The 26057-nt window shown below is 37.1% G+C and overlaps 1 protein-coding gene across 2 annotated transcripts in view; it reads left to right on the top strand.

Annotated features, from left to right (window-relative positions):
- cntn5 (contactin 5) overlaps positions 1 to 26057 on the top strand; it is a 330742-nt gene that overhangs the window by 150691 nt on the left and 153994 nt on the right. For both annotated transcript variants that reach the window (XM_055173819.2, XM_055173818.2), the window contains exon 3: positions 13978 to 14181. In XM_055173819.2, the coding sequence (XP_055029794.2) occupies positions 13978 to 14181 (204 nt within the window). The remainder of the gene's footprint in view (positions 1 to 13977; positions 14182 to 26057) is intronic.

Here is a 26057-nt window from a genome sequence, read left to right as displayed (position 1 = left end):
ATCAGGCACTCCCAGCTATAAAAAAGAGTAACACTTATGACAACCAAAAAATCATATCTCAAAATTCTTAGATATATCATGATATTTTAGACAAATAAGGTAAGACATCTCACAAACCTTTTGCCTTACTCCACTGCACTTCTTTCACTGACCTCTTGACCCAAGAAAAACTTCAAAGATCTGATGCATTGTTTCAAAATAAAAGTGCTTTGTGTTTGTGTACACCAATGACATACATTTGGGGGACAAATATTTATTTGATATTATTCATATTAATAGTGTATTTTTTACAATTTCAGTGTTGTAGTAAATTCATACAGGGTTAAAGGTAAATGTAAATTAGATTTGTTTTATAAAAAACATGGTTTTAAATAATAAGTACACACTTCAACTTCCATGTATGATCAAGGGGACAGGGCAATTTTCAGGAACAGACATTTAAAAAAAAGTTTAAAAAAGGAAAAAAAAGAAAATTACATAAATAAACTCTTTCACCATGTTAAGGGCAGTCTATATTTATTAAATATATATCATTATGGGATTATTGGGTCAAATTAAATGATTAAGGGGTCTGCAAAAGCAAGGGACAAGCATTTCCACCTTTTTTGAAAAATGACCCATACCCTTCATTTTGTATGTTGAATAGTTCACCCAAAAATGAAAAAAAATGAACTTTTTAACAGAACTTCTGTTTGGACAGCGTTTGGTAAGACCAGGCCAGTTCTGAATTCATCTGCATGCTTTGAGGCTCATGACACAGGCAGGGTTTAGTGAGATATCAGCAGCGCGAGGGGGGTTTGCATATGATCTATGGATTCTCCAATTCATAATGATATTCTATTGAATAAATGGTCTCCAGTATAATCAGGCTCAGTCAATATAATCTCTCTGTGAAGGTCTTCATTAATCTCGCCTACTGTGGCTAATCATTTCCCTGTACTTGAGCCCCTACCAATGTCTCCACTTCTTATGTTATTTTAATTAATTTGGCACACTGCGACCCACGGGCGGAAACAGGATGGAGGAGTTTATCAGCCTTTTCGAGGGGAATCTTGTGACATCTAGCACACTTTTCTCCCCCAATTTTTTTTTTTAAATATAGAGAATGAAGACTGTAGACATTATACTAACTATAAGTACTGTGCAACTATTTGTCATTAGAGTATTAGTAGACTGTCTGCTTCATATCTACTAACACTTTAATGTGGTAATCCATCAACAGACATTCCACTTTTTATACGTTTAGTGTGTATGAAACATAATAAAATGTACATGTGCTGAAACCACACAGATTACAGAACGTAACGTCAAACAGAAATGTAGTGCTAATAATTTTTATTAGCCATTTGGATGTAAACAACAGATTTGTTTTCTCATAAATCCATTGATACCGTCTAGCAACAGCATTCCAAAAGTAATTAGACATAAAGTATTGTGTTTTGCTCGTAAAGTTTTAACGGCTCTCCGTAAACAATCCCAGACATATCTGCAACATATCTTACAACCTAAGGTTTACTTTTTATTGTTTCATTCCTAATAATATCAGGTGCTGCCTGGAGCTGTCGGGGATTATTGCCCTAAACGGATGAATCCAAATCAAGTGTTTACACATGTCAGCTGTAACAGCGCACCATCAAAAGCAGCATCCTTCTCATAATAAACATATTCATCATCAGCCGGGCTACACTTGCAGTTACCCTTTCAGCAGCTGTGCATCTGTGGTTCCCAGAAACGCTTCCGAAAAGTCATAATGAAATAGCACTGGAAAACATCTTTTCCGCTATAGTGACGTTGACTAATGCATCCGGTCTGTTCAAGCTCTATAAACACATTTGCGTTATTCAATTTCACACCACTGGTATACATTAAAGTCAGTATATTTTGTGTGCGAAATGTAGACCATTGAAGACATGATATGAAATGAGAAAGCTCTGAAGATGTGGCTAGCACACTGTGGCTACTGAATGGGATTGTATAGCCTTTCATAAGAACTGAGGAGAAATTGTTGTGACTCAAGATGGGATCCTCAATTGAAAAATGAGTTTAATTTAAATTAAATTGTGTAATATTAATAATATTAATATAATAAAATATTATAAAGTGATTATTATAAAATATTATAAAATATTTTTATTTTTTAATTTTTTTTTAAATGTAAATATTTCAATACGAAATAAATTGCACTGTATTCCAGTGTAACAACCTACAATCTGCGAAACACCCGCAATCTAGTTTTTAAAAAAATGACGCAAGCGTGTGCAAATAAATGGTGCACGTGCTTACGAGTGGGTGCAGTTCATTCTTGCTCTATTTCCTTGTAAATCTCAGGCAAGCAACAGAATCTCTCCAAAATCTTGCCTTCAGCTGAATGCACAGACTTGCAAGGAGCCTTTTTTCGTTTTTTTTTTTTTTTTTTTTTTTGATGTAGCAGAGGCATAGTTGCTCTTAGTTGTCTCCAAACAACCTAAAATATTAAGAGTGTAAAATGCAGGATTGCGTCATACATATATCTTTAGTATTATAGTGTCACCAACAACAGGTGCATTATGACCTAAAGACTTTGCCTTGTTTTTCAGTTTGAGAATCAGATGAGCACAGTCTGTCATGATTGTAGAGGAAACCAGATGCAGACGTAGATGAACAAAACAGGTTAATTTGAGGTAAACAGGGCCACACAACAAAATATCCATGAGGGGGTAGACTAGACTAGACTAGACTAGACTATTGAACATTAAACTTGACATAAAACACTAATACCTTACAATAATAACAAAAGACTCACTAGACTTGACAAGGATATGTATCAAATGGTGCTCTTGCATTGCATAGTACATCACGGTTTAGTTTAGTTTGGGTCGGGTCAGCTCACCTCACTTTGGCTTGGTTAGCTTTTCCATCTAGTTTAGTAACACTTTGGAGTGGGAGGGATTCTAGGCGTGTCGTTATATTTGCTCTGCCTACTGCTGTGACATCATACAAGTGAGAGCGTTGTTGTACATTCCCATACATTTATTTATTTCTCAGTCTGCCACAAAATTTAAATTGACCAGAACAAAAAGATGTTTACATATCGCGTTTATCACTACCTCTGTCTCATGTGACAGTTTCTGTTCAAACACACGTGGCGTCAGTCGATGCGCTCTGCTGAGCCTCATTTAAGTTGCATTTAAGCATATGTGCGGACGTGCACATCGTGAATGTGCTGCCAGAAACTGCAAGTCTGGAAAAAACTGTTATGGTGTCCCTGATTCTCAACCTGTGGATGTTTTCATCGCTAAAAGGGAGTTTGGGAACTTACAGCAAAGCAGAGACGACAACAGGTTAACTCGAGAGTGCAAGCTAGCACTGAGGTAAAGCTAATCTTTTACATTATAGCGATGACGCTGGTAGTGATGATTCTCTCAGACCAATCAGTGATCTACAGTGTTTTCGTGTCACGTTTTGGTATCAGCTCCCGTCGCTTGAAACCCCAGCTGAGGTGGTACTAAAAAAAGTATTGGGTACTACGTACTGCACTCAGTGGAAAAGCTCCCAAAAGTAAGCTGACCCGACCCAAACCGTAGGGTACTATGCAATGGAAAAGCGCCAAAAACAAACCAGCACAGGACAGCAAACACAAGGGCATTAAATAAAGGAGAAAATCAGATAGGGAACAGGTGACATGAATGAAATAATAACAAGGTGATTAACGACAAGACGAGGGGGCGGGGTCAGGAGAAGAGACAAGGAAGCACACAGCCCCAAACAAAAGGCCATGTGCTACCACACAAGACATGTGGGCTTGTCATGATCCTGCCACAAGGACCTAAAATTATGACATGAAGGCAGAGTCCTGCAGTGCTTGTTTGGATGCCTCTTATAAGTTAAAGCAGGGCTTTGCCTTGTAGATTTTTATTTAAAGAAAACACATTTTCACACATTATTAACTTTTTAAATGATGAATTTATTAATTGAAAACTTGAGTACCTCAGAGGCGTCATGCCCATTCAGTTTTTATAGAGCTAAGTGGATTTTGCTTGCAACCTTCAAATCAAAGAAGCATCCATTCAACTGTTACTTGTCTTTTTATCTGTTTAATATGCACACTGTTATCAATTCTGTACTGCATCCATGTAACTTTTCAGAGATTTTTGTCGTTTTTATAGGGTTGTGATGTTACTTTATACTTTATTCAGACGTCATCAGCATGTGAGCGCAGTCGTGAGCTCCTTGCCGCTGCATTTTGCTATCTGAAGAATTAAACGTCATTAGAAACATTATCGAACATTAAAATGAATCACGTGACTGTTGCTTATGTCATTTTCGTTGTTTAAATACTTTATGGATTTAAAATTACATTCATTTTATAACATTACGCAGTTGTTGTGCAAATGCATTAATGGCACAATTAAACAAGTCATTAAACAGAATCTAAATAAACAAAAATGCCATTTCAGAAGTAAATATGTCATTATTCTGATTGAATAAATAGATTTTTAAATGAAGGCAGGGGGACTCAGATTGTTAGAAATTTTGGAGTGCCATGGAAAAGTGATATGTGCAGTGTGCACACTGTGCCCCCTTAAAAAAGTAATGCATAATGCTCTGGAGTACATTCAAATCTAAATCAAAAGCATGATATGAATGTTAGATAATGAATTACTGACGTTCACATGATTCACATATGCATGTTGTTATGTTTACGATCTTAAAGTTATGTGTCAAATGTTGGCTGATGAAGTTACATTGATTTAGCCAATGGTGTGTATTTTGGGCATGACTATCTGCTTACGTGACTGGAGACAGACAGACAGATAGTGTATTATTATTTATAGGTATAGAGCAAAAGTGACATAATTACAGTTTCAATACAAATCACAGTTATTAACCCTTTCACACGTAGGTTTTTAAAATCCCATCTGTGCCCCTGGAGTGAGTTCTTTTAACAGCTGTTTTGGTTACCATGGTAACGCATCAGGCTCATCACCTGAACATGCACAGTGGGATTAAGATTCAGTTTCTTTTTCATATTAAACATTCTTTTTTGCAGAAATGATAAAATATTATCAATGTTAACTTACATATGCTCTGTGCAGCGTATGCTGTACTGCAATTATTTTTAGTAAAGCATTTTTTATAATATAATACATGCAATAAACACTTACTGTATGTTCTGTTTAGCTATTATAAACGATTAGCTTTATTGTTTACTTGCAAATGCTTTGAAAAGTTTTACTAGTTTTACCATGGTAAAACCGCATTGATCACCATTTTATTGATATGCTGACATTACTCTGCATTTATGAACATTTTTATGTGGTGTTTGTAGAACCATCTCGTTCTTAGAAACACTGTATGAAAAGCTGTTTTTGTGAATATAAATGGCAGATGCTTCAATCGCGTCTTCTTCGCGGTATGTGATTTAAATCTGTATATCTTTCACTTCTAAAGTTCTGTTAATGAAAAAAACACATCATTGGGGTTAAAATCATTTTAAGTTTAAGAAGTTGTTTTATAATGAGAGTCTCTTCCTGCATGACATCTGATTTACACTTGACAGTGTATGTCACTGTACATCGTGAAATCCCACATATGGGATCAAAGTCTCGGGGGCATGTTAGTTTGAATCTCACATATGGCACTGTATGCGTCAAGCAGTTAAACATATTGTAGCACCAAAACTGAAGCTTAAAGGTTAAGGTGAAGAACACTGTAAAAATCTTTTTCCATTTAATCAACTGGGATATACAAGGCATTTTTAACTATATTAATAAGTAATGTGTTGCTGTAACTTCACTCATTCCCCGTAAGACATTTTTTAAAAATTTGCCCGCCAGCATTTTTTGTGATTTTCACAAAAGTTTCACAAAATGCCTTCCAGGAAAATTTTCTATATCAAATTAAAGAACAGACCCTCTGCTTTCAAACAAACAAACAAACAAAAACAGAAAAAAAAACGTTTCATTCTATGTTTATTTTTTTCTCTGCTTATAAACTCTTACATATGGGTATTTTTCTTTAAAAATACACATTTTTAACAAAAAGCTGAAATAATGGCATTTTTGTTTATAATGATTATAAAAACATGCACAGAGTTTAAAATTAGTAAATAACATTTTGGCTTTAGTTTTTTCATTAATTGGGTAAGTGCGCCTAGTGGATAATCGCGGTATTGCAGATTAACATAAAAATTAATCAGGAACACCTTTTTAATGAATTTTTTTTCTCTTAATTTACAAGATAACTCATCAATTGTGGGGAAAGAGGTAAAAAAAATCTAGTTAAATTTGCTTTAGTTATGTCAACTTTATTTTAAGTTAAGGCAACTCATCACTAGTCAGTACCAGTGTTGGGAGTAATGCATTACACGTAACATGCATTACGTAATAATATTACTTTTCTGAAGTAATTAGTAAAGTAACGCATTACTTTTTTAATGTACACATTAATATTTTAGTTACTTTTTTAAAAAGTAATGCAAGTTACTTTTTGTTTAATTAATTAGATAAAAAAATAAATGTACTGAATTAAACTAAACATAGTCACATTATGCACTCTATGCATACACCCCTGTGTGGGAACAGTTTAAGTCAGAAACTGAGATGGCAGGCCAGAGCTCGACATATTTGTGATAAAATATGCCATTTCTAAATGCAGAACTTTTCAGTCATAAAAACACCTGCAAGGTCTGAAAGAGATCAAGCCTCAGCCAAGAAAAAGTAACTTAAAAGTAACTAAAAAGTAATTTAAGCATTACTTTCCATAAAAAGTAAATAAGTAACGCAAATAGTTACTTTTTTGTAAGTAACTTAATATTGTAATGCATTACTTTTAAAAGTTACTTTCCCCGACCACTGGTCAGTACAGTTAAAATGACTTGTAAATCCAAGTTAATTAAACTTAAAAAATTAAGTGTGATTTTTTACAGTGTAAACTAGGATGTTATAAAGAAAGAAAATTCTAATTGAATTCTTAGATTATAATAACATAAATCATATTTATGATGATACACACTGTAAATATAATAAATCAAAATCAATCTGTACTGACCCACAGCCAAAACAAGCAGATGTTTGCCAAAATGTTTCATTACCAATATCAACTAGTGTTTAGAGAAAAGATTACCCGACACATCCGTCAAACAACCACACACTCTTTAAATTTCATAGAAATGTTCATGTTACTTTCTTTTACTATCAGTTTCTTCAGAGTGAAACTACCTTCCTTATGGCTTTCATGTCTTTTTATACTTTAAAAGTGCTTTATGTTTTTTGAGGATAAATGTTAATGCACTGAAGTTTTAAATGCACTTGAGTTTTTATTTTTTAAAGCATAACTCTCAGGGTGGTTTGAAAGAAAACTTTGTTACTCTCTGCACGTCACTGATAAGCATGACACACAGTCTCTAGAAGTGCAGAATCCAATATCCAGCTCATGTAACCAATAGTGTCCACATTGTGTGTGTTTTTGAGATAGAGAATGACAGCTGGAGTTCAAACTGGGGTCTGCTTGTCATTTATTCATATGAATAGCAATAATAGTCTTTACAGCACTCTCCCTGTTTGGAACATAATGAAATTAATAAAACAACTGAGCAAAAATTAACGTACCTGATAATTAACAATAAAACAGGCTTTGGAAATGTGTTCGCCCTCCATAAAAGTGTCATGCTGTGAGACATGGTGTGATTCAAGGTCACTGAAGCATTAAATATAATTTTAAACGAACTAAAAACTAAATATTAGACATTATATTAAACTAAACAGTCTGTTTAAACTCATCATCATCTTTTTCTGGTATGACCAGATTCAAAAAATGTAATGCTTTACCTAGACCCCTGTGACGTTGAGGTTAGGGTTGGGGTTTCTTTATTGTTTTTTATGAAAATTAAGTTTTGCACGATTAACTTCATATGAATTCGTACAAATTAGCCAAATTGAATTCTTGTGGCTTTTTTTATGATTTGGCAAACTCATATAAATTCGTACTAAGTGAATTATCATAAAAAAAACAATCATAAACCCCAACCCCAATGATTCGAAAGCAAATTGTACAAAAATACAAATGTTGTCGTACAAATTATTACGACTTAGCCACCTTGTAAAATCTGTATGAATTGTCATGGGTTGCATTGTCTTAAAGAGCAAGTAAGATGCCAATTTTAAGCATCCTATCACTGTTTATAAGTCCCAGACAACAGGTTTAAATGCATGCAAGGTAAAAAAACACTGTAATTTTCTCAAAATATAAATTTAAAATTACCCCATTTCTCAGAGATCCCCAACGATTCCTGTGAAGCCTTTCAATGACTCAGTCTGCCTAAACCCCACCTTTCAGTAGCCTACTCTGCTCTGATTGGTCAACTGAGTCTCCACAGATCAGTGGCACAGTACAACAATAGTGCAACATGTATTGACCTACTGCTAACATGATTTACTGAGAAGACATTATCGACATCAATACACAACACAATCATCATTAATCCAAGAAATAAAAACGACGATAGAAACGAAAATTTTACACTCATTTAAGCATTTATGTAAGCGAACCGGGACATAGCAAAACCGTAAGTGAGCATGCGTTAGCCGCTTGCTAACGTGACTCTCTGACAGTTTTAAACAATGACATCATTCATCATTAATCCAAGCAATAAAAACGACGATAGAAACTAATTACTAAAAAAGTAATTTTAACCACTGATTATTAATAGCCGAACGTTTAGTATATCCCTGCTTGAAAAAGTAATTTTAACCACAGATTCTTCATATATTTTCATCCTTTGGTAGTGAAAATAACACAAACTGAAAACACAGCGCCATATGATGTTTACACACTATCTAGCTGTGGGCAGGTAATAATTTACGTTTTTCCCACGGGAAAGGCTGTAGGCAGAGATTTTTATGCAAAGTGTTTGTGTGACGTGGATAAAGCCAGGCAGGAGATTCAATCCATATGACGACTCGTTTCAGCGATTTAGAGTCGACTCCCTACTTTAGAAGCCAATAACTTTATTAATCGTGCACTTTTTGCTTCAACTACTTTGCACATTGTTTACATTGATGGCCAGCTACATTACACACTGCAATACAGGTCAGTTTCCATTTTGGATCTGTGTGGCTCTTTAACACAGTTGATGTCTTTTGAAATCTCAAATAAATTCAAGATTTTTTATTTTGTTTATAGTGATGTGTATACAGTGACTGGTAGACTGAATAAGATCAAAACAACGATCTATCATATTGTCAGACATAAGATTAATGTCAACTTTTATTAACAGTAGCAGGAAAAGACAAAGCATGTCTCTCAAAAGAGCTCAAATGAGCATTCTTGTGCTGTTTTTACAGAAACAAACAAACACATTTACTACAGTACACTGAAAGATACAAACCAAAGGGCTTTAGAAGTGGTACATACTTTTTTGCACTTTCAAGAATTCTTCGAAATAAATAAATGAATAATAAACAACATTATTAAATTAAATGCCCTGAATTGTCCTTTCGATGTGCAGCTACTTTTTAGGGGTGCAGCAATTTTTGGAATTACGATTTTTATTTCTTTGGTTGAACTTGGACACGACTTACTGTAAAACTCTGTTAGGATGGATAACTGGTGCATGGATCCGATACCTGGATCATTATTGGCCCGTCAAATCAGTATTGATGCTCCACTTTTAAATCAGATCAGGTACCAGCAAGGCACGACAGATCCAAATCCAATACTGTGTGTTAGTCGAACTTGTTACCGTACAGAAAAGCATAATGGTCCTAAATATAGCCATCGATTTCTTTGCTAATTTAGATTTTGGAGTCAAATAGGATTCAGATATTTCATGATAAAGTAAATCAGTTTTTAGTTTATTTTTAAATTTCAGCTTTGACCTTAAAGGTAAAACTGACATGGGGCGTGGCAGAGGACCAATGACTGTTCTTATTGTATTTCATTTGTATTTGTTTAATGACTCTGTTCATTCATTTGTGCACATGGTTTTAAGACTGGGCATGATGCAAAATTGTCAAACTTCATTAGCTCACAAAGTTCTCTGCAAGCAATGTCATTGTGATTTGACTGCAGGGGATTGTGGGATTTAATCTGTGGCTGTTGTGTTCTTAGAAGAATCCTCCTCCTCCTATCTAAAAGACTTGTCAGCCATCGCTAGGACTGTCATGTACATTTGTCACCATGGGAGTGAAATGTAATTCGCTGGTAGACGTAGAAAAGGAGGCACAAGTGTCATACTGTAGAAAGTTCCTAAAATCACCCTTTATCAGACACTTTTGATTTGTTTCCAGCAGCAGGGAGTGGACAATGGAGCAGTTGCATCATTTCCTGTCTGTAGGAATGGAGTTAATGTGCATGATGGTAATGAAGGATGATTTTGGTGCCATGACCCGACAGATATTTCTGAGTTTGCTTGAAATGTCATCATGTAACTTCACACCATTTTCCATTCGGTATGTCTGTTCTCTAGGAGTGAATTTACATCTCTCTGATGTTGCTGATGCCTGTGTCAATGAATATCTGCTTGTGGCAACACAGTTATGTCAGTTACAATGGGAATCTTTTTCATCCTTGCAACTTCTTTGTTTATTTGTCAGCCGCTGTGTTTCTTAAGTTTCCAGTGGTATGAACTTGGTGCATGTTCTGGATTTTCAGCTCTTGAAATACATTTTTTCAGTGTTGTAATCCAGTTTTTAGTAATCCAATCATGAGTTATTTTATACTTTTGTGCTCTGCAATCTTAATCTTAAGGTCTCTTGAAAAATGTGTTGGGCCTAGTGGCACAATATATCGTGTCTGACTAGGTTTGAATCTTGGCCTGGGATTTTTGGCCTGGTGGCTAAAGAGTTGGGCTTGTAACCCAAAGGTCATTGGTTTGATTCCCAAGCCAGAGAGAGACTGAGGTCTCTTTAAGCAAGGCATCATTGTGCCAGTTTTCTTTTCTGCGAAAGCTTTAAGTTCCCCTCAACTTATTCTCCACAGTCTTTGAGTTACTTTATCTTGTGCTATGAGGTTAATTTGTTTGAATAGTTTCTCAATTTTGATTAGGGTTGAATTAAAAAAAGATCAAGTCAGCATTGCTGTGTTCAGCTGGCCGGTATGCTTAGACAAACATTTTGACTGCACTACAGAGCTTTTGGAGAAATAAAGCAACCAATGCCTTTCTTTTAGAAGTATCTAAAGACTGGGGGCTGTCGTAGCCCAGCGGGGGCAGTCGTAGCCTAGCGGGGACACTCATAGCCTAGCGGGGCAGATATCCCCTACTGCAAAATCCAGCTAAGACCAGCATAAGCTGGTAGCTGTTTTAGTTGGTTTAAGGTGGCAGTTGCTGGTTTAAGATGGTCCTCCCAGTTTGGCAAAGCTGGTCAAGCTGGTGGGTCAGCTGGTCTTCCAGCCTGACCAGCTAAGACCACCTAGACCAGCTTATAAAGTTACCAAAACACAGCTAGACCAGCTTGCTACATCAGCGATACCAGTTAAAACCAAGCTCACAAAAGCTTGATTTTTCAGTAGGGTGCCTAATGGGGGCAGTTGTAACCTAATGGGTACAGTCTTAGCCTAGCAGGGGCAGTCGTAGCCTAGCAGGGGCACTTGTAGTTTAGCAGGGGCAGTCATTCCTCACCTTTTGTTGTGAATAAAGTTCTCCCTCAGCAATGTTTCACGTTGCCTGCAGGAAGCTGCAGTACGTTACAGGCCTTCATGAACACACAATTTAGATAATAGGTCGCGAAATTAATAATAATAATAATAATAATAATAATTGTTCAATTTACATTATGTAGAAAGCTTAAACATTTTAAAAAGACAACTTATACATTTAATATCTTACCTTTTGTGGAATTAAATGAATAATGTTATATTTCCCTTCAGTAATGATACTGTACTCCAGTAAGACGCCTTTGTCAAACAATTCAGTCAGAAATGGTTAATGTTTTCCGCGGGGAAATTCAACACAGGGCGTCGCAATTGAGCACACAATTAATTTACAGCGGAGAATAGTTTTACATTACCAATTTATTTGAATACGTTGTGGATATAATTAACACAAAACTAAATAAACGGGGGCTGCGTCAGACAGAGTTACAGCACGGATGAGAAAGGTATGTATGGACTTATCTAACTCTGCGGGATACGGTGAATTAGCTAAATTCCCAAAATGTGGGCGTGTCCCTTTAAATTTCTTCCACAAAATAAAGCAGCATTTGAAAAGCTCAAGCATTTAGAACCCCCAAACAGAAGATCTGAGAAACATCAGATGCCGTGTTAAAGCTTTCAAAAGTATCTCATATATTTATAATCATGTACATTTCACACTTCAATTTTAAAGCTGTAAACACACTAATGTTCTCCTGAGCTCTTTCACATGCGTGTAGAGAGCTGTATCTCTCCGTCTGGATGTTTCTTCACCTCCCTCTTTCACACACATTTCGCAGTCTGCCTTTCCGCCTCATCTGTCCGTCAACCATTCACCAAGCCATCCATCCATTCATCTTTCAATCCATCAAATCCGGTAACTGCCTATATTTATTTTTTATACGGGGCACTTGTGTTGATTTCTGTGTAGGCAGCTGTCTACACGCCTGTCTTCCAGTTTTGAATGAGTTTCTTCTCTTTATTCAGCTTGTTTAGGCTGATATTATTAATATCTTTCTGAAAATGTTTACAAAGAACGCAGTCTTGGCGGTCAAATCGGTCTCCGGCAATCACTCGTTACTTTTGGAGGCTATGTGCCGAAGGTTTGGAACGGCAAAGGTCATATTTTGCAAGTATTAAAAGGGTCGTCTCTAATTAGAAAATCATAAATGTCAACCCACTTTTTTCCCCCTCAAGTTTGCACAAATCCAAAAGCACATTTTGGATGGCTTCAGTTTCTTGAAGTTACATCTCCTTTCTACGATTCATATAAACGATTCCATGATGCTGGAAGAGCGAAGCGTTTAAGTTTGGTCTGGTTTTACTCATTACAAGGCAGCGCATCTGGGGTTTAGTCTGACAGCTTGATTCGCCGCGGCGTAGTCACTATTAGTTACGTTTTAATTGGCGAATGTCCCAAAAACGAAATTTTAGCAGGTGTAAAATGACTTGAAATGATTTTAATTAAGATATTAAATAAGTCCTTCCTTTTTTGCCAGAGTTTTTAACACAAATGGGAAATTTAAAATGATTTGTAGCAATTATAAATGTAGCTTTGATTGACGTAACCTAATAGAAACATAATTAGCTGTATGTTTCCTCTGTGTATCTGGCAACCCAGGGTTTGCTATCTAAATGAATTTTACTGCGACTGAGTGGCGTTTTCAATAGAAAGTGATGCTGTTTATGACAGATATAACCTTTTGCTGCTCTCATTTTCTTGTGATGAGAATAAAGCAACACCATTAGAACAGAGACAAAGTATCAGGGTCTCTTTTACAGCATCTCTTTTATTTGAGAATATGACTTTAGATTTGTTTTCTTTTTCTTATGCTCATGAAATCAATGAATATCATTTAAAGTTAGGATCCAAAACATAACTTTACATGAGATACTTACCAGCAATACAGAGTAAAGATGTATTTTGCTATTTTACAGGTCACCCTGTCTTACAAGATGAATATCTTAGTATATTGTCTAGTATAGTATCTGCTCTGTGGCTAAAGTCTCAAAATCTCATGTTTCATTGTTTGATTTCAATTACTGATTTTTAATCTTTGAGACAATCTTATTCAGTCAATATTAAATATATCAAGATTATATTTTCCCAGAATTCTCGTTATATTATGGATGATTTTAGTCTGGATCCTCTCTGAAAAAAAAGAAATGGCACCAGTACCACAGTTTGAGATATAATTCATCCCTATAGAACAAATGGAGCGGGGTGAGTTACGCACCAAAGTCTTATACGTACGGTTAGAGATAAGTACTAGCAATAATAATAGTGATGCGTGCCGGTATACATGTGATTTTTATGAGCCTCCACTGAGTTGTGTTGTGCTAAAAGTCTCTTTGTCTCCTTTCCAGATTTGGCTAAAGCCGTCGCTGGGAGACCCGTCTCATACGCGGCAGTGTTGCGGATGAAGTCGGACAGTTCCTCATCCTCCACGCTGAACTCCAGGATGAGATTAAGGAACAGTCACGGAGCGGGATCGTCCGGTCAGGACTGGCCTCTGTTCTCCAGGCACAGATACTCGGCCCTCAGCTCACAAGAGGACTACATGAGCGAAGGTGAGCAGTAGATCACTCACACTGAGCACTTACAAATTCACTCTGTCTCTGATCGCTGTTCCTGTCATACAGAGAAATGACTTCTGCATGCACTTCTTACCCACTTTAGAAGTTTGACCCCACAGCAAGCGACTCAAATACTAATGGGACTTTTCGCGAATATCTCTTTTCTTTTCCGCGCTCCGGGTTGAATTTCAATCTGAAGCGCCAGACTTGATCAAAACCAACCTGACCGAAATGCAAAGTACCAGTTGAGCTCTTAATACTGATTCTGTGGAACCAATTTAGAACCTAATTTTATTTTAATCTTAAAAATACATTTGAATCAGAAATATGGAATCATCAGTAAGCAGATTTGTAGGGTTTTTTAATGTTTTAAGCATTTAATAAATATTTTTAGATTCTAATATGGAAATTGGTCTTGGCAACTTTCTTGACATACCCCAGCCAAACATAATCGATCTTGACAGTAACAACATCAGATGTATATCCGCCACAGTCACACAAGAATAAACTTGATCAGAGCCGGCGCCAGACCATAACTAACAGGGGGGCACGCGGCTTCCAACGGGGGGCACCCAATTAGCAACAATAACTTGCAAAAACAAGGCATTAAAACATCAAATACATGAAGTGCAAGCACACACTCATACAACTGGTACAGACTGTCAGCTCATTCCCGTATAAAGTGCAGAAGATCACAAACTAATCAGTTTTACCATAATCACGTCGCAATGCTGTTAACGGTCTATAGCCACACTTCATATTTAGGGTTACGAAAATTAAAACAAAGCTAACTTGTCTTTAAAAAAAAGCTGAAGGCGGCGTATGCGAACATTAAACTTCCTTAAAGCAGTGTCCTGTAGATTTGAAAATTCCACCTCGACCTCTAATCTCTGAGTTTGAGCCAATCGGTGTTTGCATGAAGTCAGATGGGGCAGGCAGTGCTGGTTTGTTCTAAATGTTCTAACATCCATATTTTACACGATCCATAAAATGCCGTGAAAAAACATGTTGCTAGTATCAAGTCACATTTATATGCTAAAGACGTAAAGACGCATGAGATGCCTCAATACAGCCAATCAGAGAATCTGGTCTATTTAAATTAAAAAAACATATATCAACTATATTTTTCTCATTTGATTACATTAAAAGTCATTAAACATTTAATGTTTAATTTATTTTAATTATTCTTGATATATATTAAATTAATAAAAAACTGTAGGGGGCACAACAACCTGTTTGGGGGGGCACGGCCGTGAATGCCCCCTCTTGACGCCGACCCTGACCTTGATAAATATATATAGGAATTACATTTAGTATTATTGCCTTGTAACCTTGAATAAACTCGAAACGCAAGCGCCTCCAGTGCCTCTAGTGGACACTCCAACCAAAAGACGCAGCGATATGAGCCAGGAGAAATGTAGTTCAGTTCAGGCAGAGCTACGTAATTTTATTTCAGATTCAAAATAGTCTAGATCAGAGTCCTGCAACAGGGTACACGCATAAAAGTGGCTAAAACGGGTGCATTGTGATATTCCTAAAATTCACAGGTGGGGATGCGGGCGGATAATTAACTGCTTGGGGGCGAGTAGTAGCGCGGATGAAAAATGTGCAATATTTGTATGTCTAAATTACCATGACGGGGTGGCACAGTAGCTAGCACGGGGTAGCACTGTTACCTCACAGCAAGAAGGTCCCTGGTTCGAGCCCCGGGTAGGGCAGTTGGCCTTTCTGTGTGGAGTTTGCATGTTCTCCCTGTGTCGGTGTGGGTTTATTCCGGGTACTCCAGTTTCCTCCCACAGGCCAAAAACATGCAAGTTAAGCAAATTGGAGATGCCAAATTGTCCCTCCCCCAAGGGTCTGAATAAAACTTGTGTATGGATTAACTGGTTCTTGCCATGAATATTGCTGTATATGCTGGAATGGCGTAAAGAAATAAAGGAAGAAGAATAAGAAAATTACATTACACATACGCAACAACGATATGACATTTGACCCATCCTGTCACCACCACTCCGAAAGTGCGAGTTTTGTTGATGCTTCTCATAGCCTAGTTGGAGCGAGTGTTGCAGGAGTAGCTATGGATGAAGTAAAAGTAAAGTTGGCAAGTGGAGTATATAAAATTGTTGACAACTAGTCTTTAAAGGCAAAATCGGATGTGTGGAGAAAGCGTGCTGTAAACGAGGTTGTATTTTTTTCATAAATAGGTCTGTTTGTGTATAGTTATCAGGTCCCATAGCCTATTTAGGTGCTGATGGTAGGCTACTTGAATGGCGGAAAACAAAGCACACTTTAGCCTGTTTCATTAGCTCATTCATGACGCTGTTGTGATGTTGAGAGAGGTACAAGAAAAAAAGAAAGCACTTTAACTGGAATGATTTTATCGGGTAACGGGCCAAATATTAATGGGTCTGGGCGGGTGTGGATTCAATTTTGATATTATCACGGGTGACGGGTCGGATCTGGTGCTGAACTTTGCGGGTACGGGTGGGGGCGTGTCTCTAAAATTGGACTTGTGCAGGACTCTAGATTCTAAATCCACTCTCTACGTTTCTTCCTATTTTAAAAGTTTAAACCTGTGTGTTGGAACAGTTAAAGTGACCTAGAGATCTCAATCATTTTTCATGTTTCCGTTGAGTTAAGGTTGACCAAACCCTTGGCGGTTGAAAATTGAAGAAGGGTTAATTCGAAACATCTCGGCACTTCCGAAACCACCAGTCTTCAGTCAGCTTGACAACTGACGGATGCTCTTGTCAGAGAGGCAAATATACATTTTCACAGGAGAATGACAAAGCCACTATACGACATCTAGCTTTACAAATAAATAATACCTGGCTGTCACGTTGTAGTTTTGTTGTGTGAAACCATTTGTATTAACTGCCGAAACAAATTGCTCGGTGTGAGACTGCTTGTAGGAGCATTTGTTGTGCCTGTGGGTCAAGTGCTTTGACAATGAAAAATAAAAATAAGCTTTTTTCCTGCTGGAAATCAAGCTACGTAAGCTAGACTGGTTTTACAGTAACTCATTCACCGCCAGCCTTTTTGAGAAAAGTTGCCCACCTGCATTTTTGTGATTTTAACAAAATTTTCACAAAATTCCTTGCAGGAAAAATCATTTTCTATAAATATATAAACATACAAATTATATCAAATTAAAGAACACACCTTCTGCTTTCAAACAAACAATAAACAAACAAACAAACAAACAAAATGGGGAAAAAAATGTTTCATTATATATTTACATTTCTACTTAATTTAACCACTGAAATATGGATATTTCTCTTCAAAAATACAACATTTTGAGCAAAAAGCTTAAAAAAATGCGTTTTTGTAAAGAAATTTATGTTAGAGATCAGACTCAGAATGACTATCAAACATAAAGGCAGTTAAAATAAATCATTAACTCTTTTTAAGTTCCGTTTTTGATGAATTCGATTTGGCGCCATATGGTGGATAAAAGCGGTATTACACTTTCACTTTGAAATTCGTCCAAAAAGGCATATTTATTAGTTAAATATGAACTCATAAATGACGAGATAACTCGTCAATGGCGGTGAATGAGTTAAGGTGACCAGATGTCCCAGGGTTCCATTTTTTGGTTTTCTGTCATCCACAATCCCATCACAATAAAACGACGAAAATATTAGAAAAGGTTTTGTCCCCATTTTTAATTCATAGATAATAACTCGGGTTGTCAAACAATTAATCGTATACAAAATAAAAGTTTGGTCCTGCTTGATTTTCGTTGACTTTGAGTAAAATAATGGAAAGTTTGGGGTCAATGTGTTATAGCATGAGAGCAACTTGATGCTGTCGGAAGAACAATCACCCGTCTCCCGAGTGCCTCTTGCGTAAATTATTAGATGTTGATGGCTTACGTTTCTTTCCCGTCACAGAAAACCACAACAGGTTTATCAATGCAATTGAAGTATTATTTTGTTTTTGTTTGTTTGTTGATCACGAAGTACAAAGTAGATGAGAAAAACTAGGATTCCATCAACGCGCCGACATTGTTTGTTTACATTGCGTGGAATGGTGCGCTGTAATTTGTGGAGCGGATTTATTGCATTCTGTAGAAAAGGAGGACTGGCGTTTATTGCGTTTTGGGAAAAAAGGGAGAAAATATGACAGAATAACACAGCAGATGGATTTCGTGTAAAATTAAGAATTTACTTTTAAATACTGACCTGATATAATACTGATTTTGGCAGTAACTCTTTTTTTTTCAAAAATGGCGTTTATCGTGTTTTGGAACCAAACTCTTCATATATTTACTTATATTTTTATTTATTTTATATAAATAAAAAGAAATTATATATAAATACATTTTTTCTTAAATGTATACATGGATGTGTGTGTATTTATATATACATAATAATTACATACAGTATGCACACATATATATTATGCAAATACAAACTTTTATTTTGTATGTGATTAATCGCGATTAATTGTTCGACAGCCCTAATAATAACAAATTTGATTTCAATTATACTTTGACCATTGAACATCATACTGGGAAATGCCCCCGCTTTCCGTTTTAAAATCTGAACACCTTATTTGACATGGTTTGTAGTTTCAAAGGGTTGTGGCATATAGTCTGGACCAGTTTTAAATTTTTCAGGCCAAGAGCTGCTTTTTCACTACTACCTTAAACAAACAAACAAAAACAAACTTGAATATGTTTCAAAGATTGGATGGCTTGCATAAACATTTCTTCCTCGCAAATCCAGTACATTTTTTATTCCCGGTTGACTGGTGGACCCATGCATCTCCAATTCCTGAAAGTTGTGTTGCTGTCGGGCATCTGTTGGAGCTTGCTGTTTTTACAAGTGCTGTTTAGTTTTGTTTGCAGTATATGTCGGTTAGTAAACAGACTGTGGGCAGTTCATGACCAAAAAAGTATTTTGCTTGTACTTGTAGTATTTGGTTAACTTGGTAGTTGACCAGCTGGACCACTACAGTAGCTGATGGTCAACCTTGTAGACCATCTTAGTTAACCCAGTCAGAGCTTGTGATTGTCTATGCTGCTGAGGACTTGGTTGAAGTGGTTGACAAACACTGTTCAGACTGGTTGGCCAGCTTGAGTGTGTTAATATGACCTGCTTTTCCATCCAGATAATCCTACAGGCTGCAATCAAAGATGTCATTGACTTCACAAGAGAAGTGATGTGAAGTGTTAGGCAATGTCTTTGTGGTTCAAAAGCAGCGATTGGGTCATAACAGGTTCATATGTTTCACGCCGGATGATGCAGTCAGTACCGTTGACTCCTCCGGATCACCACACTCCAGCGGTTTAGGGGTCACATAGGAAACAATGGGGAGGCAGAACAAAGCTGTCACTTAAATGTGTGTATGGGCATATTTATCCATGCCACGAAGAAGCAGTATTTTTCTTGTCTTCGTAACCTGCAGTCCTCAGTTTGTCATTGACTTGTAACACCTCAGAGCTGGAGTGGGGGGCATGCGGGGGGCTGCCGTGCTCACGGCGAGACTGACAAATCTCAGTGTGCCTTTCAGATGTCTGATTCCTCTGACATTATCAAGCTGCTTAATCATAAAACACTCACCATTCCCCCATACCGAGACAACACGGTACCTCCAACAAGGAGCGCAGCACCAGATACATCATATCTCTGCATATGCTAAAGTAACACAGCGTTCGTCTCCCCGCTAAATCTGCGCTTGCTAAACACCTCGGTGTGATCCCAGGTGATAATAATGGATAGAAAAGCACATTCATTAGAAGTTGCAGAGAAGAACGTCATAAATGTGTTTAAAAGTCATAAACGTGTGTGGGCAACAGTAATTACACTTAAACACATTGCTCGAATTCCCACCTGTAATTGGGTGAAATGAGAAATTTAGCCTATATGTGAATCGTGAATCTTAAGGTGCATAATCTCATTTGACATTTAGAACATCAAAGTAGTCATAATAAAAAAATGTAAAAAAAAATATGTAATTTGTGTATATTGATGTAAATGATTAAGCCATCAAGATACAAAACTCAAACTTTTATTTATAACATGAAAAATACTGAAATTATTGATTTTATTGACATGCTTTATTAATCTTTTCTATCCACAAAACCAGGCTCACACATTTCAAATCACACGAGCTACAGTACAGTGCTAACATACATGGATAATGTTCCTGTTGCTCAATTTGTTAGCATCACAAGAGTTGTGAGTTTGATTTCCATGCAATACACATATTAAAAAAGTAAATGCATTGTAAGTCGCTTTGGATAAAGCACCTGCCGAATGTGTAAACGTATAAATGTCAAATGTGATAAAGCAGAAAGCAACAGCCATCTAATGCAAGTATCTTAACAATGGACTTTATTTAAAATGAAAGAAAAGTCACTTCTCAATGACACTTAAATGCTTTCATATATACAACACAACCTCCCAACCAGGCATAAAACAACATGGCTGCCTCTGTGGAGTTCACTTCTGGTATTTTCAAGCTCATGTCACTGTCCTTACATAAACCGTCAAGAGCCGGCTGTCTAACTGTCCTCAGACACCAGATCTCAGCGTACTCATTATAATTACAGTGTGGGCCAGTGGTGAGACCTTGTTTAAGGTGATGTCTGTACAGGGTGTACCTGCTCAAACTGAGCTGAACAATACAACAGCAGTGAACCTCGGCACTCTGTCGTAATTGCTTTCTCAACTCGTGGCCTTATACAAAGGTACCATGATGTGCATTCAAACATGTCACAGCTTATCTGTAAAATTGTGTACTGCCAGGAGCGCTCCCTGTTTAATAGCAAAGCATCGAACGCTTGATTAAACTCTCAAAGGCATTCACTAGGCAGGAAAAGCGACGCCTCGGGCGAGGTTTTTCTCGCTTGAAGGAATGCCACTTGTTATTGGGGCTTTCGTTCAGTTTGAAAGAAGGGTGCTTTTGATGGTCGGTCATCTTTGTGTCATTCAGCCAATAAATTGTAAAAATAAGAAAGCTAAACTTGAACGATTCCCTGTATCATAGGAAAATAAGAGCACTCTGCTGTCTTACTCTGTTAGTTTTGATTCATGAGAATGCGATACAGGGCTGTGAGGTGTGTAGTTTTCTCAGGGTGTTTGTTTTTAAAGGAATAGTTTGTCCAAACCTACACATGTTTTTTTTCTATTGCACTCTGAAAATGCTGGGTTGTTTTAAACTATAGCTGGGCCAAATATGGACAAACCCAACACTTGGGTTAATTTCAATCCAAATGCTGGGTTTTTAACCCATAGTTGGATCAAACATGAACAAACCCAACACTTGGGTTAATGTCAATCCAAATGCTGGGTTGTTTTAACCCATAGCTGGGTCAAATATGGACAAACCCAACATTTCAATTAATTTTAATCCAAATGCTGGGTTGTTTTAAACTATAGTTGGGTCAAATATGGACAAACCCAACACTTGGGTTCATTTCAATCCAAATGCTGTTTTTTAACCCATAGTTGGGTCAAATATGGACAAACCCAACATTTCAATTAATTTTAATCCAAATGCTGGGTTGTTTTAAACTATAGCTGGGTCAAATATGGACAAACCCAACACTTGGGTTAATTTCAATCCAAATGCTGGGTTTTTTAACCCATAGTTGGGTCAAATATGGACAAACCCAACACTTGGGTTAATTACAATCCAATTGCTCTTTTTTTTAATCCATAGCTGTGTCAAATATGTACAAACCCAACATTTCAATTAATTTTAATCCAAATGCTGGGTTGTTTTAAACTATAGTTGGGTCAAACATGGACAAACCCAACCCCTGGGTTAAATTTAATCCAAATGCTGGGTTGTTTTAACCCATAGTTGGGTCAAATATGAACAAACCCAACCCTTGGGTTAAATTCAATCCAAATGCTTGGTTGTTTTAACCCATAGTTGGGTCAAATATGGACAAACCCAACCCCTGGGTTAAATTTAATCCAAATGCTGGGTTGTTTTAACCCAGCTAAGGCCAGCATAAGCTGGTGAGCTTGATTTTAGCAGGTTTTGCAAGCTGGTCTAGCTGTGTTTTGGTCACTTTTTGAGCTGTGTTTTGGTCACTGGTCTAGCTGGACTTAACTGGTCAGACTGGTAAACCAGCTGACCCACCAGCTTTTGTCAGGCTGGGAGGACCAGCTTTAACCAGCTACTGCCACCTTAAACCATCTAAAACCAGCTACCAGCTTGTGCTGGCTTTAGCTGGATTTTTCAGTAGGGTATTTTTTAATACAATGAAAGTGAATAGTGATCAAAATGATAAAATGCCTTCAAACGTCGAGCACCGCCAGGTTTGACATCAGTGATACCAAACAAATTCAACCATACATGGCATACTAAATGTGAATATGGCCACAAGTCATATTGGCTGCTTTTATAGTTTATTTCTTGGTTTCATTATTTCTTGGTGTTTTGCATACTGGACAGCCCCTGGTCACCATTCGCTTTCATTTACATTTATTTGTGTAGCAGTAGCCTTTATCATTAGAGAATTACAAATACGGGAGAATTTAGCATTTTGCCTGAAGAGCTGACAATTAGCACAGTACACAAAGCAACGTTTACATGTAGGAGTAGTTTTGACGCGAGGTGAGAAGTGCATAAAGAGGAAAGAGACGTTTTTTTTCTTCAAACTGTTAACATTGTTCAACAACTTTCATTCTATTAAAAAGAGGAGTGCGAACATCTTAACATCTCAATATGTGTTAGCTGAAAGCGAGATATTCATATGACAGGAAGTAAATGATGAGAGAATAGTAATTTTCAGGTGAATCATTCTTTAAGACCGTACACATTTGTTTAACTTCAAGGGTTGAGATTACAGTAGGAAGTGTTTGATGCTTCTGCCAAGCACCAAATTATTCCAGTTTTTTCCCTGAACATTACAGGAGAGGGATCAGCAGCTCTGTCCTCTATCTCTGCTGTATTTCTGATTAATGTATAAATCCAGAGAGTGTTTTATTTCCCACTGGAGAGCCCGAGACTGCACACATTACTGTACTCCTTCTTCCTAAGAAAGCAATGCTTTTTCTGGCCACTTGATAATTTCTAAATGCTGAAATATATCATATGCTTCAACTACCAAAACTAGGTTATAGACCTATATTTCTGCTGCTGGAGTTGATGTTACTAACAGAAGCTAAACCAGAAGGATCATAGCATTCGTACTCCACTTTTCTGTAAAATTCAATCTATCAAGAACCTACAAATTGAGACGCATGTACTCAAAAATTACTTGACGTGGGATATTAAAATAAAATCTACTAGACTTATCCTTAAAAATGCTATATTTGTTCAAACATATTTAGTAAAAGGATAAGAAAATAAAGTTGTTTCCTTTGAATTAACAAAAAAATATATATAAATAAATGTACCGTGGTATTTATAAAAAGTACTATGATATTACACAGTGCCTGTAGGCTAATGTTATGTTGCTATTGTTATAAAAATCTTACATTTTCCACCAAACGTTTTCTCGACTTCCTTGACATTTTCGCTGAGTTTTTAACCCTGTGAAATTATTAAAGTAGTTTTGATATGCAATTACATTACGGTTTGTTTTATAACACACTTTTGAATGGAGTCAGACATTGTAAAGCAGTGTAAATGCATTGTGCCTTAGGGCTGGCATATAGAGCAACTGAAACCTTTGAACTGTGTTATATGCGACTTATATTATCACAGAAAAGGCGAGACATACTTTGTATACAGATTATGAAAAGGTAGGGAAGCAATGAAGTACTGTATGTTTGCAAAAGTGCAAAGATTGATGTGCTGTTAAAAACAGCATGTGTCCTCATCCTGGAGACTCACAGCACTCCATATTCTGTATCCCGGTGTCTGAAATCTCATATTGTCACAGTACGAACTGAAGTACCTATTTATCAACACTTGAAACATTACATATACTGTAGTATGTGTGGGTGCAGTATATATACTACATCTGTCATGTGACCCAGTGTTCATCGACCTATTATGTACATTTTTAAACAACAACCATAAATTAATTCATCTAATTGAATCAGTTTGTTCGGTATTCTTACAGAAGTACAATTTTACCATGAGGAATACATTTCTTTGTCAATATATAGTCCCACCCGGCTCACACACAGTTTTATGGTGTTTTTTTATTTTAAAGATCTGAAACGCAAGTGCGAAGCGCAAAGCGCAAGTGACTTTGTGGGCGGTTCTTGGGCGCTGTTGCTATTTTCCCGGCTTGAGAAATAACTCTTGAGCCAGGCGCAAATCAATACGGGGTTGGTCTGAAGTATGTTTATTATTCATAGGTGTTGTTTGGGCATAACGTCAATTAAATCAGAATGTCGTCCAACATTCCCTTTAAACGCAAGTGCGCAAGTTCCATGGCGGGTTGCTATTATTATGACGGATTTACCAGGCGCACGCCAGGAGCGGTTCACAGCCGAGGAGACCGACGTTGTTGTAAGAGCAGTCAAAGACAGAGAAGTTGTTTTGTATGGGGATGGGAGAAACCCGCTCAAATCAGCGTCCGTTAAACAGGCGTGGAAGGAAATAGCCACAATTGTCTCATTAGCTGGCATCCCCATCGCTGCGCCAATCGCTACAATGATGTCAGGAAACGGGGGAATCCCAAGCTTGCCAGCATAAATCGGGCACGCCGTGTAACGGGAGGTGGATCTGCCTCTACACATGACCTGACGTCAGCAGAGGACATCGCTGCGTCCACCCTCACCGCTGAAAGCCAAGAAACGCAAGCAGTCCAACCCCAAAGTACACTTACAAATCAAGTTCACATACATTAAGGTTTCTTATGAAAACATTTTAATTATTATTTACATAAAATAAACGTAATACAGCCACAAAACAAACTTAGGAAAATATTTTAATCGTTATTTGCATGATAATTAACGCAGCCACACAATAAATAAAAACTATCACCACAATGCTCACCACAATGATTTCCCTTATCTCATGTGTTAATATTTTTTATTATAACAATTTATGATTTGCAAAAATAACTGTTGCATCTGTGTAGATTAGATAAGCAAAGTGTGTGCACGTTGTGCGTGCTTATGGTCAAGCATGCGCCCTTAAAATAGCATAATGAACCACACGCAACGCGCCACTGACTTTAGACTAGTTTTTTTCTGGTCGGTGGCGCAATTGTTTTTTTAAACTGCAAAATAGCATCAGGGATGGTTTGCGCCGGAACACGCCTCCTTTTTTGCGCTGAACCGCCCAGGGAGCGCAAGTTCATTCCCTAGTTTGCCGACGTGCGTCTGTGGAGGGAAAAACCCACTGTGCGCCGGTGCAAAATACGAATGATACATGCGTCACTGACAAAGTCAATTGCGCTGGGTGCAAGATAGGGCCCCTAATGTTTTTGCATTGAGGTTTTGGATATACTATTTCTTATGCTTATTGATATTTGCATATATGTAATATAGAAGTAGGCAATTTCAGGTACATGATAAAAAGACTATGGGCTCTATTTTAACAATCTAAGCACATTGCGCAAAGCGCACGGTCTAAACGGGCGTGTCTGATTTCACTTTTGCTAATTCAACGATGGGGAAAATGGTTTGTGCGCCTGTCACACAGTCTAAAGGGTTGTTCCTATTCTTGTAATAAGTAATGGGTGCGTTTTGGGTGTAACGTGCAATAAACCAATGAGAGTCTCAGCTCTCATCCCCTTTAAAAGCCAGTTGCACTGGCTTCTTTACATTATGTAGAATGATTTAAGTAGAAAACAGTAAATCACAAAAAAATGACTTTAGCTGGGTTTAAACACTATACAGTTACAGATTATTGCTACTTTTTATAACAAAAATAACCATTAGGTTTGGGTCCTGTGTCCAAATTCACAGACTAAATCCTTCAAAAGATGGAGACATTAAAGGTTT

The sequence above is a fragment of the Misgurnus anguillicaudatus genome, chromosome 15 (assembly GCF_027580225.2).
Source record: "Misgurnus anguillicaudatus chromosome 15, ASM2758022v2, whole genome shotgun sequence".
Lineage (NCBI taxonomy): Eukaryota > Metazoa > Chordata > Actinopteri > Cypriniformes > Cobitidae > Misgurnus > Misgurnus anguillicaudatus.
The sequence above is the reverse complement of the archived record's forward strand: the minus strand, read 5'-3'. Positions and strand labels throughout refer to the sequence as shown.